A 15947-nucleotide genomic window follows, 5' to 3' on the forward strand; every position below is an offset into this window, starting at 1 on the left:
TAGTGGGGATGTAATTTGATAATAAAAAGCGTGATTATATTTAAATTTGCTTCCCTCATCAGAGGATACGAGAAAATGAAGTTGTTTGTGGAACTTAAAAAATATTATATAAATTATTTTTGAATTTATATCCTTTGCCCCATATATAAGAGAGAACTTTATCATGATGAGATTTATAATAATATAATTAAAATATATTTATTAATAATGATGAAATTAAGGGATTAAATTATCCAAAGGGAATTCTTGCACCTACCACGGGGGACGTGCTGCACCCACAAATTTATTAGCTCGAAACTTCTGATCATATGTATATATTCATCCGTGCATCGCATTTTTCCACTGGGATTTGGGCTCTAATCTTTCTTGTCCAACGGTGCATGTATAATAAAGCTAAAACTTTTAAAAAAAGAATTAATCAAATTTGTTTATATGTAAGTCTCGAGTTTTACAAAGCATTTTCAACCAATATTTTCTGCTACATAATACAAACGTCCAATTAAAACTCTGCATAAGGCCGGGCCTTAGCGGATTATGACCGACAAGCTATTGATACTGAAGCTCTGTGCTCCAGATATTGCAATACCGCGTTTAAAGACGAGACATGAGGATGTTTTTTGTTGTATCGTTTCCGAGAAAAGGGTAGTCGGTATATCCCACGACAGGATCATGCGTGTAAAAGGTTGCCCTGATGTACCTATTAAGAGGTGCATCGGTCTCGAGTCTCTTTACCAAGTCCGGGTTTGAAATAAAGAACCGGCCATACGCCACTAAATCAGCGTCGTCCTGAGCCACAGCCTCGATTCCTAGTTGCCTAGTGAAACCACCACTACATATAAAAGTTCCCGTGTACGCCCTCCGCCAAGTCCTCATGAATCGTGCCTCATCTTCGGCACTGCCATGTCTGCCTGATTCTGTTTGCCCATAGGCCGTGTATCGGGGCTGAGTTACGTGGAGATAAGCCAGTTTTGAGCCGTAATCTGTCTGAATCTTGTTTAGTCTCTCGATTACTGCTAGGCCGAGGATGAGTGGATTTGAGTCCATTGCGTCGAGGTGGTCTATTGCCGGTGAAATTCTGACACCTACTCGCTCTGCACCGATGGCTGACACGGTTGCTTGAACAACCTGTGTTAAAAATCTGCAGCGATTTTCTAGAGATCCGCCATACTCATCTGTTCGTTCGTTGATTCCATTCTTCAAAAATTGATCGATGAGGTACCCGTGAGCCCCATGGATCTCGATACCATCAAAACCTGTTCGTCTTGTAATTATTAGAGGCGATGATGAAAGGTACTCACTTCATAAAATTGGAACCATTCAACTCAACTACAACATGCACGTAGCAATCGAAGTGGCATGCAAATTTGATTTCTATGTCACATAAACAGCAGTGAAACAGATCTGTGTACACAATTGTTGCTATTCATAAACAAAGACAAGCGACTGAAAGAAAAATGCTTCAAAAAAAAAAATTGGCTAATAGAATTGCAACATCACTATATGAACTACATGAGCAATTTACTCCATCTAATTGATCTACCACAATGCTTTTACACTTCTAATTTCATCATATGTAAAATCACCACGACAAAAAGCTCAAGAATTCAAATGCTAAACTAAGCAATAACAAGATTGATCAATTTACAAGTTCTGCTGACCTGCTTCAATAGCATTCAGGGCCGCCTGACGATAGTGTTCTACCAACTCAGGTATCTCACGAGTTTCCAATTTACGTGGTTTCGGGTAAATCTCGTGACTCCCGTCCGGTAAAAGCACCCTCCACTTGTTTGATATTTGCTTGTCCGTGGATGAAATCGGAGCAACTCCACCAGGCTGAAGCACTGCAAACACAACCAAGAAAACGTAAAATTCATCATGGGACAAAATGCTAGAAAAATGCTGGGATTCAACTTCAAACATCTACCTAATTTGATCAGTCTAACATATGCTCTCACAAATCTTGGCATGATAAGAACACGGATAGAAAATCAGATTAAAAGAAAACCCTTTTCAAGAAGCGCAGGCGCACAATCAACTGAATTACATTGTCAAATATATATCGAATCAGGGCCATCTATATATTTCGAGGACTAAAAAAAAGAGATCTAGTACCTCGATGAGAAGCTCGGCCAACATGCCACAGTTGACAGAAGATAATAGCACCCTTAGCATGAACAGCATCCACCACTTCCCTCCATGCCTCCACTTGCTCCTTGTTAAAAATACCTGGCACATGCGGAAACCTGCATGGATTCAAACAACAAACGGGAAATACATATGAAACCAATCTTACCATGTATAATGTTGCCATCTTTTAGCTTTTTTTGAATTATTTTAACTTTAAATTTAATTGAATAACTAATGAAGACAGATTCATGACTTCGTTGCATTCATATTACAAAGCGATGAAAAAGAAAGCTATAAAATCGTATGTAATGTGCGGTTACTCGTTGCTGAGTGATCAAATTCTTATGAAACTTTCGGTTACTTTTGCAAAGTTGAAAATATATATCAACTTTGAGATATTGATTAAATTGAGTATAAGTAAATGTAAAATCTGAGGTTAAAAAACACATTGATTGATTTTTTAAGTAAGAATAATTTTTTTCTATAGATTGCAAACAATCCCAAGTCCCTCGTAAACCATTTTTTGTGGCACAAGTACGTTTTTAAGGGTATATATAATACATAAAATTATATTGAAAAGTGAAGGAAAAAAGAAATACATGTATTTTTATTCAATTCAAGACTTCATTTTTTCCTTTGAAAACTTCATTTTTTAACATATGTTCAAGTGTATGAGCGCTTGAAAAAACACGCGTACCACAAATTTTGGCTACAAATTTAATAATACATGGCTTTTATATACTTAGTTTTAATTCATTGATTTTTTGCTTGTAGCTCATTGAATTTTTACTGGGAATTTTAACAAATTTATTTATAAAAGGAAAAAGCTTCTTTTTGCAATTATTTACCGATGTGTATGACCATGATTTAAGCATTAATGGGGTCAGGGATCAATAATGCTACTGGGCCAACAATTCTTCTTCATCCCTTTATCAGATGATGAATTTACGAAATTACCCTGCGGCAGTGGGGGAGATCATGGTACCCTCTGTGATTAGGAATCCACCTTTCGTAGCTCTCTGTGTGTAATATTCAGCGAGGGCAGGCTGGGGAAGACTGTTCAAGGCTCTGCATCTGGTCATGGGAGCAAGAACCACCCTATCCACAAGAATAAATCATATCAATAAAAAGTAAAGATTCACAAAATAAGAAGCAGAAATTCGATCTGAAAACTTGAAGAAATCACTTATTTTTAAGAGTTGGGGAGAGAGATTCATTCATGGCTTACCTGTGAGAAAGACTAAATCTTCCCATCTTGTACGGTGAAAAAAGAGATGGGCTCCCTCCATCCAACTTCGTCTCCGCCATTTCTGCACACCAAGCTTCGAGAAGACACACAAAAGAAAGAAAAAGAAGTTCTGCAAGAAAACCTCTTTACTGTTAGGGAAGAAGGTGGAAAGGGTGGCGTGCTGTTTCAGAAAACTGGGCTTGGGGTGGTCTGTGGGAGTAATTTTGTCAAAGACTGTACGGCCGCACGAGGAAATGGGAAAAAAAAAGTTGTGATTATTAATATCAGATACTGTAGATTTATTCGCATTTTACGCACGATATTCATATGTGAGTCAAATAATGTAGAATTCTCAGGAGTTGTGCGATTTTGACTTCTTTTTTGTGCGCGTTGACTCAGTTTGTGTGTGGTCATCTCTTCCTTCACCCAACAGGGTTCGCTCAAAAGTTAGGCAGGAGTGGGAACTCGAATCAGCTTTGAGTTGAATTCCAAACATTTGAGTTTCGTCATAACACCCATGTTTGATCATACCTACATTCAAGTCATTTGAGTTTATAATCTAAACCAATGTTAAAAGATTGAGTGAGAAAACTATTTGATTCGAGATTAATCTAATTCGTGTTTGATAAAGTTCAAGTTCTATCAGTCAAGCTCATATTAAGCATATAAGATCCTCGCAAAATTTGTTTCATGCACGTTAATAATCATATCACTTTATCTTAATAATCATATCACTTTATCTTTTCCCGAAAACCATAAATAAACCAGTTAGGCGACGTCAGGATTTTTCTTGATGTGACCTCATTATCGTTTAAGTTAGGCAGAACAATAATGAGAATAATGAGAAAATATGAGTATCAATTTGCACGCGACCTTAGCCTAATTCAATATTATTGACATAACCTAACATAACCCTTCTTAAAATGTGTTTGAGGAAACGTCCGAGTCGATCATAGTTGTTATAAAAACAAGTTATTACAGGATTAAACGTAATTATAGCTTATAGATCAATTGTAATTAAATTCCACGGAAAGTAAATATCAGCCGTCGACTATATTATATTATCGATCGAGTTTTACATAAAGATGAAATAATGATCTAATATTTTTAGGACGCAAAATTTGTGTGTGTTAAAAATTGTGTACAAAATGTGATTGTTTCTTTTTCAGTCCGTGAGATTGGCATTATTTCAAACAAAGTGTCTGTAGAGGAGCTTGGATTGGGCTTGGTCAGATGGCCCAGAGTTGGACTTTTATTTAGGCCCAATTTTGTTTGAATTCTTGCGACTATATTTTGGGTACGGAATCCTAACAATCAATGAACCATACTTGTCAACAAGTCCAGACAATTCATATCAAACGGACATGGAAAATTGGAGATTTACTCTTTTATAGGAAAATTTGGCATTTTTTAAAATTATTATATATATTTTAGTTTCTAAAAAAGAACTATTTTTAAGTTTGTTTATCTTTAATGCGATTTTTTATTTTTTCAATAAAAAATATCTTGTGTGCGCGAATTAATTTTGAAATCTTAATAAAAAAATATTTTAATTCAACATTCAATTTCCCAACACAATCATGATTTCACTTGATCTTTTACAACTCACAGCCACAGGTGTAGACATTCTAATAATAAAAATACAAAATATCCGAATTTTAAAGGTCCACTTGTCCTTAAAAAAAAAGTAGACAAACTTATAAATTCCGATACGATGAAAATTAATATTTTTGAATATTTGAATATTGAATGTTGAATATTTGAATGTTGAAAATCAGGTAAAATTAGGTGTTGAATATTGAAATTTGTGTGTGATGATGAATGTAATGATATAATTTATTTTTGGATTATTTGTAAAAATTTTCTATAAATAGATCTCTCATTTGTGAAGAAAATCACAATTGAGTTGAGAAAAAAATATTATAAAGTGTGTAGTGTGATAATTTTGAGAGTTTGAGATTTTTACTTTTTACCATAAATTTTTACTTTTTCACAATACGGTAAACATAAAATTCAATACATTTGTCATACATGTTGTAATATTATCAATCTGACTAAAAATATATCTCGATTGTCTCTACAAACCAACCTAAGTATTTGGTCTTAATTATGTACTTCGTGTCTTTAACTTGAAATATTGTAACAAAAATCATAATTCACAATAATCAAAACTCATAATTAAAGTAGAAAAAAAGAGTGTGGATAAACTCGAAAAGATGTGGTCGTCAACAATCAAGTAATTGGAAGAAGAAGCCTATAGCGATTTAATCAACATGGCCATGCTATGATGCGCTTGTTTTCTTTTGAGGACAAAGACATGCCCCGCTGGTCTACTTGTTAATAAACTTCATTAAGCTTTTCGGAGTTCTATAAAGTTGTAATAAACACAGATCTCATATGTAAAAATAAATGTACGTATTTAAATACCTCTTTTGTTATTTTTTTTCCCAATTTTACTATTTTGTTTTTTTATGGATATCCCTGATAATTTCAATCATAGCTTGAACTTATTATATGTAAATTTTTGACTGGAAGTTAACATGGCATGTGAAGTGGTAAAAGCACCCAACCTGTGAAAACTGCACGTGACAGCAGTCCAAAGCATGCGTACAAGGCAATGAAATAAAGCCACTTCCGCCGCTAACCAAACTTTCTTTATATTAATTAATTTATTCATCTTAATTAAATAATTAAAAAAAAAAATCAGCATCTTCGGATCCTTCTAGCCGAACATATTTTTATTGCCACTAATTAAATATATTTTGATTAATCTTAACGTTAAAACAAAAACATCATTTTTATTTTTTCCCATTTGGCACAACTCCTGACCAAACCAAAAAGGGATTATGTGATTGGTTTCAGTTTGGTTATGAGGTTGATAAAGTTGGTGGATTATTTATAATTATTGTCTGAATTCCAACTGAATTAAGTAGTATTCTTGTGATAAATTAACTGAATTACATATTAATTGAACGCTGTAGAGGAGGAAAATTTAAAATAAAAAGAATATTATACAAAAAATATAATTGATAGGGAATATTATATAAGAAAACCATGTAAATATATAGTTGATTTGTTGAATAAATAATAAATATAACAAAGATTGAAGTGGAAATAAAACATGGGATATTAGCATTTGTTTATTTTTATTGGTTGCAAGTGGAAATCTAAAAATTTAAGTGTTCAGATTAGCAAGCAATTAAGTGGATTAATTAGTGCCTTAAAATTGTTTATTACATCAATAATAGTAATTATACATCATGCTTTTCTCTCTTTTTCTCCATTGTTTGGAGGTTTCTGCCATTTGATCAATTGCCGATACATCGACAAAGACGCGGCTTTCCTTTTCTCTGTTATGGCCGCCTGAAACTCCCTGTTTCTCTTAATAAAGCCCTCTTCCGTCTTGATTTTTCATGTATCTCTTCCTTCATTCGTATTTTAATTAAAAGGTAATTTTTTTTACAATCTATGTGAATACCCGCGTTTATTTGGCTAAGTTTGATTGGATTCTTAATCCGTTTCTGAATTTCTGCTTACCTTCTTGAATTATTGACTTTTTATGCAAAGGGTTGGTTGTATTTTTTGTTTCTGATGGATATAGTTAAAAAAAATGGAGGCTTAAGCTCAAATCTTGTGGGATTTTGTCGTTTAATTCGTAAATGAATCCATACACCCGAGGTTTAAAGTTGTGATCTTGATTCTGAAACTAGGAAAACTTTGGAAAGTTATGATCTTTTTGTTCTTCAGTGGTTTTTTCTTTAATTGATGAATATAAACCAGGTAGGTGCAAGTAAACAAAGCTTTTCCCAATCTTTTTAAATAAAATTATAGACATATTGTAGCCTGTAGTTACGGATGTCTTTTTTTTTTTTTTTTTAAAAAAAAAAGCACTTAGTTTCTTTTTTGTTTTTTAGGAACGTGTTGGAGTGGTTAGTGGTTAGGCAAGGTGAATAACGATTGAATGGGTGTATTCTTGATTTTTGTCTCCAATCAATATTTTCTTTCTCCTATCTGCACACGAAGCCCAAGGGATGGAGTGCTTGATGTAAAAATTCAAGAATAAATCAACACTCGTGTTGACCACAATCTTTTTATTTGGAGAATCTCTGTACGCTGAAGGAGTTGTGAATTTTACTCTTCTCTATGTAGGGGCGGAACAAAAAATTTAGGAGAGGAGGGGGAGAGCATATGGATTTCGGGGGGAGGGGTGAAAGTTTTAGATACATGGATATAAGTCTTTTAAATATATTCGTTTTAGAGATGGTTGCCCCCACCTCGCACCCTTGAGCTTTTATTTTTGTTCAATCGAGTTCTACCTATGATTGTAATATAGCTAAATTTAGGAACAACTTTAAAGATTTGTATTGGTTGGTTTTTTTGTTTATCTCTCTCATTTCGTCTTGCTTTTATATGACCACCTCATACACCACCAGAAGGGCTTACTGAATAGACTTTCCATCATTATTTCTAAGATAAGAATAGAAGTTGGAAGCTTAAAATCTGGAGTTATGCTCGGATTTTCATTATTTTTTCTGTGTATTTTTCTTAAAATGGATGCCACATAATGCCTTTGTTCGAAATGCAAATATCAGCAGTGTGTGGTTCCATAGAGTGGAGGTTTGATAGATGGAGAAAAGTGAAGAGTCGGGTAGCCCTGGGTGGAGTGCATCATTCTTCATGCAAACAACTGAAGATGTGGCTAAAGCTGTTGCTGCTGCTGCTGCAGCTGTTCATTCTCCACGACCTTCTGTGGTATATTCATCAAAAGTGGAAAGTGGGGGCCAGCTTCACAAACTTCAGCAGCATGTATCTAGAATTATTAAGGGTCTATCCAGTCCTCCTGAAGTGAAACGTGGACCTTACAACCCAGAAATTCTTACTAGTCAAAAACGTCAATGGGCGAGCTTTCAATTGCAGTCCCTGGTAGGTTCTTGTCTCATACTTTAACAAGTTTTCTTTACACGTTTGCAATCTTAGTTAAATTTGTGCCTAGTGCTCATTGTCTGGTTTTTTTAAAATAATTATTCAAGAAATAAATTGAAAATCCATTCTCTACCACAACAGAAGCTCATTTAACTAGAACAAATTGTAAATGCTCTAGAAACCCCACCATTTTCTAATCTAATGTCTAAAGTGAAGCCATTAATATATAAATTTGAAGTTTTTGCCTTGAATTTTTCCATTATTTATAATGCTAATGTTTTCAGGATCACAGAGTCTGGAAGGAGCCATCAAATCTCTTTGAGAGCATGGTAGTCGTTGGGCTTCCTCCCAGTTCTGATATTCAAGCACTACAAAATCTTTACTTTGCTAGAAAGTCTGAAGGCTCTGGGAGGTTTCGAAGTGCGCTTGGTGGTCCGCATCAGTCTCGTGTAGAACCTAATCTTGAGCCTCAGGTGTTGATTTTATATATTCTTCCACCAACTTTGTTGTGATAAAATTTAAACCATCATAAAAATGGGAAACAATATTCTTTAATGGTTTTCAGGTTTTGTTCGTTTACCCTCCAGGCAAACAGTTGCCACTCAAATACAAGGATCTCCTTTCATTTTGCTTTCCTGCAGGAGTAGAGGTCATGTGAAGTGCAATTGTTTGTTTTCCTCTTACAACTTAATTTAAGTTTGTATATTTTATTTTAGTACTCTCATTTTATTCTCCTTGGAGTTATGGTTTTCTTGTTTGGCAGCTAACTCTATCTGGGTTGAAAAATAAGTTTAATATGGTTTAAATGGGTAAGCATGGGGGCAGGCCACAAGGTGCAAATTATAGTTACATCCTAGTCAATGATGATTAAAATAAATCTGTTGTTCATTATCCTTGATAAATTTTTGGGACTTTATACACAAATCATGGCTGTTCTCCAGCTCTGTGTGTATGTGTGCAAAATTGTCTGCAGAGTGCAAATGTTTTTCAAATCCACACAAAATAATGGTTTGTAGGTTTTTATTTTTTATGGCACTTCTTTGTTTGATAGCCTAAGAAGCCCTTTGTTTGGAAAGGGACCCTTTTTTCATTTGTTCCAGTTCTATTGCTCTGGTTCATTCTCATTGCTGTTGTTTTGTACTTTTCTAAATTATTGTGGTGGAAAGTACCTGGGATACGAAAGGTCTCAACAGAGCAGTTTCATGCTTTTGTGGATTATCTTTTCTTTTAGGCTGTGCACTTGAGTCTCATTTGCAGTGATTAGTCATGAATAATAGGGCCAGCAGAAACCATGCCTTGTCTAAGATTAATTTCCTGGGGGCTTGATTGATATCAAAAAACGGTTGTTGAGGAATTAGTTTTTATTTAGGTTTCTAAATCAACTCTTTGTTACAGGTTAATGCTGTTGAGAGAACTCCATCAATGAGTGAATTGAACGAGATACTTTTGGGACAGGTATTTTTATAGTGCTTCTTCTGAAAATTACTTGACGACTTCCCAATTCTCTTCTTCACAGGCCTTTTTTCCGGCATTCTTTTTTATTCTGTTATTATTTTTCACAAGGTTTTCAGTGTAGTTCGATGAGTGTACTTATCCCTTTCTACTTTTCTATTTGTATTTATCACCTTGGGTAGGTTGGGTGTTTGAAGAGATTGTATAAGTGCCCGTTTAAAAGTCATTAGCTCTCTCTGCCAAGTGCAGTGTTAATAAATATGGGTGTATTTACAGGAACATCTGAAACAGAGTGATCTGTCCTTTGTCTTCCGGCTGCAGGTGTGCTGACCATTCCTTACAAGTTTTGCTGTTTGGCTCTTGATTTTCTTTTGCCAAACTTGGTTTCTACTGTACCTTATTTTCCTATAGGTTTCTGATGACTTTGAAATGTTCTAGGTGGCAGATGATTCAACTCTCTATGGTTGCTGTGTTTTGGTTGATGAAATCGTACAAAAGCCATCAGGATTGATTTCTATGATGTCAGATGGGCATCCCTTTTCGTCTAGCCTTGGCCGACATATTTTGACCACACGTCGCTGTTACTGCATTCTTTCGAGGGTGCCGTTTTTTGAACTGCATTTTGGAGTATTGAATAGGTTTGTCAATTGACGTGTATATGCTGTGTTGTCTGATGTATCTCATTTTAAGAGATATCTGTCTAGATCCTTGTTCCACCCGATGATGATACAATTACTTGCACGTCTAATTTAGATTCCTTTGTTCTTTTATCGATGGTTCTGTGTTTCTTACTTCACGGAATGATTTGCTGCTGGCAGACTTGTGATCCTTCTTAAATTTTTTGCTGCTCACGCTGATGTTCCTGGAAATGGTAAACTCCAGGATCTGTTGAATCAAGTAGTTTTTAAGATACTACACGTTTGTGGTCATCTCTTGACCAAAATTCATGTGCATGTCACTTTAGGATTCGGTTTCTTGGTGTTTGATGCCGGATAAACTATAATGATATATTTGTTCTTTTGGCATCTCCACAAATACACGTTAGTGTTTTAGATTTTAGACTGCCTGGAAGTGTTATGGTTTCTACTTGTTATTGCTCATCCTTTACTTCAGTTCTTACTGTATTCTGTAGCATATTCACTGAAGAGAGATTGGAACGGTTAACAAAGGAGATATATAACTTGGATCTGGAGTCACCTGTGAGCTATGACGAAGATGAAACACTGGAAGAAAGCAGTTGTTTACCACTGGAAGATGGAGAAGGTGCAACGTCAAATGGAACGATTGAAGAAAGAGTGACGAATGATACATTTTTCTTTAAAAAGCAAAGTCTAAATGATGACAGTAATATAAAGAAGGGATCTGGTGTTGATGTTTACGTGGTTGATGCTTCTATTGAGAAGAACATTGAAGGCAATCAATCAGTGGAATGTCGTCCACCAAATCTTGAGAATAACATTGCAGGCAATCAATCAGTGGAATGCCGTCCACCAAATCCTACTTTACCATTATTACAGTTTCAGCAACTGGAAAGCTCTGAATCTTCCTCAAGGTAGATAAACTCCTATCTTTGGCCTTGTAATTTTATGATTTTCCACCATTATCGGGTTACATGAAAAACATACACAGTGAAAACTTTAGTTTCATCACAGATATCACAAACAGTTCCTCTTCTGCTGTCCAGAAAAGGAACATGTTAATTTAACAAATGCATTATGAATTGTGGATGCAGTATTCAGGGCTCTCCAAGTGACTATAGACATTTCAGGAGTGATATGGATGAGGCCGAAGTGGAAGAGGCATCATCATCTGGCCAAGATGTCCTCAGTGAACATAGCGATATAACTGATTGGGCAAAGGTTGGAATTTTTATTCTGGATGTATTTGGGTCTCATTCATATTATTATCTGTCTGCGGAGGTATTCCCATCCCTGTTATGTTTTCAGGCAAACGATCATGGATCCTTGTGTATAATTTGTGAATATTATCGTTTAAATTGTCCAACACGTGGTTCAACCCTCAAATTCCACCCTTTGGATCATTTGCATCCTCTCGAGTATCACAGACCAAATGAAACAGTCTTACATGTTGCTGGATCAACAATTGATTTGAGATCATGCAGCACGAGTTTGGAGTTAGCAGAGGTATGATGGGAAGAATATAAGTTTTCACCCTTATGTAGATGTCAAATGTTTAATCCCGTTTATGCAGTTTTGATTTGATACAAAATTGTCTGGTAGCTTTCTCCGAACTTTTTTCTGCTTCTCTGATTAGCTTTTGGTTGTGATATTGAGTGTCGTCCTTTCAACTGAGGAGGTCTGCCATGTGTTGGTTTTTCCTTATAGGTCCACAGTGCGTTAATGGTGGAGGAGGAGGCCGCTGCTTTATCTGTATGGGCTGTTGCTTGCTTATGTGGTTCCCTCCGACTGGAGCATGTAAGTCCATCCCCTTATTGAGTTCCATGCCTTTTAACATATCATCCAAGGAAACATTGATATGATTTGGCAGATTGCCCATTACAATAATTTACTTTCAACCAGCTTGTTAGAAGGCACTATGTGCAACACAAACACTTTCTTTTGTGGTGGATCATTCAATATCTAAAAGTTTTTCAGTTCCCTTTTTCAGGTATTGACTTTATTTGCAGGTGCTCTTCTGGAAAAGCAGATTGTGGTCGTTTGTTCAAATCTGGTAGGTGTCAGTTATGCAAATTTTAATTTTTTTGTTAATCATATTTCTGTCTTATCAGTCTGAAGGTTTTTGGCATATATTCTGTGCATATATATACTTATGCAGTTTCTCTCTCAGCTCTATCTGTAGACCATCTGGTCATGTAACTGGTAAAACTATCACATGATGTGTGTTGTACTTTAGGGTTAGCATGCTAGCGACAACTTCATCCAAAGGAGATTTACACTAACCAGCTTTTCTTTTCAGATTCTTAATACTTGCATCTGCTTTTTTCTTTTATCTTTACATTTTTGCTGATCGTCTGGTATATTGTGGAAATGTAACTTAAAAGTTTCTACTCCATTTGGGTTTTTATTGGCCTGCAGGGTATTTTGTCAGCTATAGTTTTGTCAATTATACCACTGATTCGTCCGTATCAATGGCAGAGCTTGTTAATGCCGGTATCTCTTTGTCCCTGCAGTAGTTTTTCATGGTTTTTTTTATGCCTTTGGCGCAACTTTGTTTAGCTTTAATATGTATTGTGGCTGCACATGGTGATTGTTATGTATCTGAGGTTGTTTTTGCAGGTCTTGCCAAATGACATGCTGGACTTTCTTGATGCACCTGTCCCTTACATAGTGAGTTTTTCCTGTACTTTTTAATTAGTGAGAAAATCGTACTCGATTTTTCGTAATTTAATTTTGAAAGCCTTAATAGTTTATGAATTTTGGCGAGTTTTAAAAATATTTGAACCTGAAAGCTTGGGCTACTGCTGTATTGGATCCTGAAACAGAAGGTGGAGCTTTAGATGTCTGTATCAGATGATGAACAGTAAACTCGAGAAATGTTGATCTTTTCCAGGAAACTGATTACGTATAATTCTTATGAGCTCTACCAAGTTTTGAATTTATGATAAATAGTTAAGTATTAAAGCTGAAGCATGTGGAGCCAAAAAAAAAAACAAGAAGTAAGATCCAAACCTCAACCATAGGTTATTTGTAGCATATGCATGATTCCTACTCTTCCAAATTATTGTCTAGCCGATTTATCTTTTTTTCTTTTTTGCACTTGATGAGCAAAAATATTGGCAAATTCTTATGCTTGATCTTGTGAGTTTATGAAATGAATAGGGTTTCACGATATTTAATAAATATTCCATTTCCTAACTTGAAATTCACATAACTATGTTTCTGGTCATTACCCTAATCAAATTTGATATATGTGAATATTTGCTTTCTCAAAGGCAATGCGCTGTTGCTACACGAAAGAGGTCTTGTTTGCTTTTGATTTCTGTTTAGTTATAGATGTCCATATTCTGAGCAGGTAGGTGTGAAGAACAAGACAACCGAAGTGCAGTCGAAGATGACAAATGTCGTACTCGTGGATGCAAACAGAAACCAGGTGCTTATAGTTTCTAGTTTGGTATTAGGTACTTGAAAAGTGATCCAAGATTTCCACACAAGAAATATATTATGTTGTACAAAGTCATGACCCAAAGCTTTTATTGTCCAACATTTTGGTGTTCCTATTTGGTACTTTGGTCTCTTGGGAACTTCTAAGGTCCCTTTTTCTTAAATTGGTTCCACTTTTTTTTTGGACGCTATCTTTACGGTCTTTTAGTAGTCACGCAAACGTTCTAAACTTGTGATATCTTGTAATCTCTTTTATTTGGTTGTATTGAGGCAACAGATGAAATCACCAGCGATACCCCAGTTACCTCAACAAAGAGAACTATATTCGTGCCTTAGTCCATTCCATGAGAAGCTCGTGGGAGAAAGTTACTTGGGGAAGAAAAGACCAGTTTATGATTGTACTCCAGCACAGGTATGTAAATTTGTTGGTGTAGTTACCCCTTTTTCTGAGTTCTACTTGAATTAAATTAACAATTAGGGTTTTTGGTAACACCCGCCCCCTAAAAGAAAAATAATAATAATAAAATGAATATTGGTCTGGTGTACTCATTGTAACATTTTCAGGTCGAAGCTGCCCGGGCATTTTTAGGAGTGTTGCGATCTTACTTGGATTCTCTATGTTCTAACATTCGGTCTCATACAATCACTAATGTCCAATCTAACAATGATAAGGTATGTATATATTTCTAGAACACAACAATCTCTCAAGGAGCTCATGTTCTTACTGTGCCGTAGTTACCACACTTTGCACTTTGACACGTTACTGTGGTTTCATATGATACAAAGAGTGCATCTGAAGGCAGAATTTTTCTAAATTTTTTTAAAAGTAAAAAACAAAAGAAAAGAAAGAAAAAGGGCTCTTGTTGAAAGAAGTTATATTTTCTGGAGCGCTTGATAATAGCAGAAAAAGAAAGTAGTAAATATGGCTTTTTAAGAATTCTGTTTTAACTTGCCTTTTTTAAAGAATAAAATAAGACTCTTTTCAAAATTATATCAAAATGTAAATTGATACAGATTCACATAGAAAAGGTTCTTTTTGATAAAGCATTAGTTTAAGCTAAATATTCCTACATTCAAACTCTTTCTAAGTAAGTGAAAACTTTGGGAAATGCCATTTCAAGAATGAGAAACTGGGACTTCATATTGCTAAAAGCATATGATATAGAAATACAAAAATAACTTCGAAATATGCACTATTTAGTTCTTTGTGGTTCTTTCCAGAGGTGGTCTTTTATATGTGATTTTGCAAGTCCACTTTCATTGTGGTGACTGGGGAAAAATATTTCTGGCCTTCCTGTTAATATTGCTATGGGGGGTTTTGGAGGATATATATTGGAGCATGAAGTATTTTTTTCGTTGATCATCAGGTATCTTTGTTACTAAAGGAGAGTTTCATCGATTCTTTCCCCAATCGAGACCAACCTTTTATGAAGGCACGTCCCTTACGCCTTATTTCCGTTTCCTTAGTTTGTACGTAATTTTACACTACGGGCTTGCATGGTTTTGCTATGGGGCGTTTTGGAGGATGTATTTTGGGAAAAGTTATAACATGATTCTGATATATTATTTCGTTCTCTGGATATTGGTGAACAGCTTTTCTTGGATACACAGCTCTTCTCTGTACATACAGATTTTGTGCTCTCTTTTTTCCAGAAAGAATAGTTCCTCGATCAAATGTGTGATGAATGTATTAGAGACGATATATACATTTTCAATGTATAGACTGCTTGTGTTTTGCTTCACGATCACGTGACTTAGAGTCGAAGGAAACTTTTTTTTAGTCGTGTTGTGATGCATCCCCATGATTTATGATATGGTGGAGATGTTAAAATGTATTTGTTGTACTAAATTTGGACGAATGTATGCAAAATAAGATGATATTGAGCAATGTTTTTCTGCTGTTTACAAATTGCGGTGATTACTTATCAAAACATTGAGCTGCTATTGATTCTGTTTGTTTCTCAAAACTGGTTTCTATTGTTTCCGAGGTAATTTGCTTTGTCAATGACTTGAATTCAAGCTGGATTCACACTCACTTCCACTTATGATTGTCTTCGACGGAACAAAGAATCGAACGATTATTTATCGAATGACGAATGATAAGAAGTCGGAAGATTTTGATCGGTTAAATTAAG

The 15947-nt window shown here is 35.3% G+C and overlaps 2 protein-coding genes across 3 annotated transcripts; one reads left to right on the forward strand and one right to left on the reverse strand.

Annotated features, from left to right (window-relative positions):
• Nucleotides 1–550: 550 nt before the first annotated feature.
• On the reverse strand, nucleotides 551–3600 carry LOC140971836 (12-oxophytodienoate reductase 3-like). The gene is made up of 6 exons (XM_073434349.1): nucleotides 3506–3600; nucleotides 3356–3437; nucleotides 3085–3225; nucleotides 2113–2243; nucleotides 1659–1841; nucleotides 551–1253 (listed from the first exon to the last, which is right to left on the reverse strand). Exons 2-6 carry the CDS (start codon nucleotides 3433–3435, stop codon nucleotides 592–594), a joined length of 1197 nt encoding a protein of 398 aa, XP_073290450.1. The 5' UTR covers nucleotides 3436–3437; nucleotides 3506–3600; the 3' UTR covers nucleotides 551–591.
• A 3024-nt stretch (nucleotides 3601–6624) lies between these two features.
• LOC140971837 (uncharacterized) lies at nucleotides 6625–15721 on the forward strand. 2 transcript variants are annotated; one of them, XM_073434352.1, is made up of 19 exons: nucleotides 6625–6804; nucleotides 7948–8278; nucleotides 8563–8751; nucleotides 8844–8927; nucleotides 9674–9733; nucleotides 10007–10051; nucleotides 10169–10368; nucleotides 10863–11282; nucleotides 11463–11589; nucleotides 11677–11874; nucleotides 12076–12165; nucleotides 12359–12421; nucleotides 12787–12861; nucleotides 12988–13038; nucleotides 13724–13801; nucleotides 14090–14224; nucleotides 14377–14484; nucleotides 15180–15245; nucleotides 15406–15721. In XM_073434352.1, the coding sequence occupies exons 2-19, from the start codon at nucleotides 7982–7984 to the stop codon at nucleotides 15472–15474; spliced, it is 2355 nt and encodes a 784-aa protein (XP_073290453.1). In that variant the 5' UTR covers nucleotides 6625–6804; nucleotides 7948–7981; the 3' UTR covers nucleotides 15475–15721. The 2 variants fall into 2 exon arrangements, with proteins under 2 accessions (XP_073290453.1, XP_073290451.1); XM_073434350.1 differs by having other exon boundaries at nucleotides 7951–8278.
• The last annotated feature ends 226 nt before the right edge of the window (nucleotides 15722–15947 follow it).

Source organism: Primulina huaijiensis, chromosome 2, assembly GCF_012295235.1.
Source record: "Primulina huaijiensis isolate GDHJ02 chromosome 2, ASM1229523v2, whole genome shotgun sequence".
Classification (NCBI taxonomy): domain Eukaryota; kingdom Viridiplantae; phylum Streptophyta; class Magnoliopsida; order Lamiales; family Gesneriaceae; genus Primulina; species Primulina huaijiensis.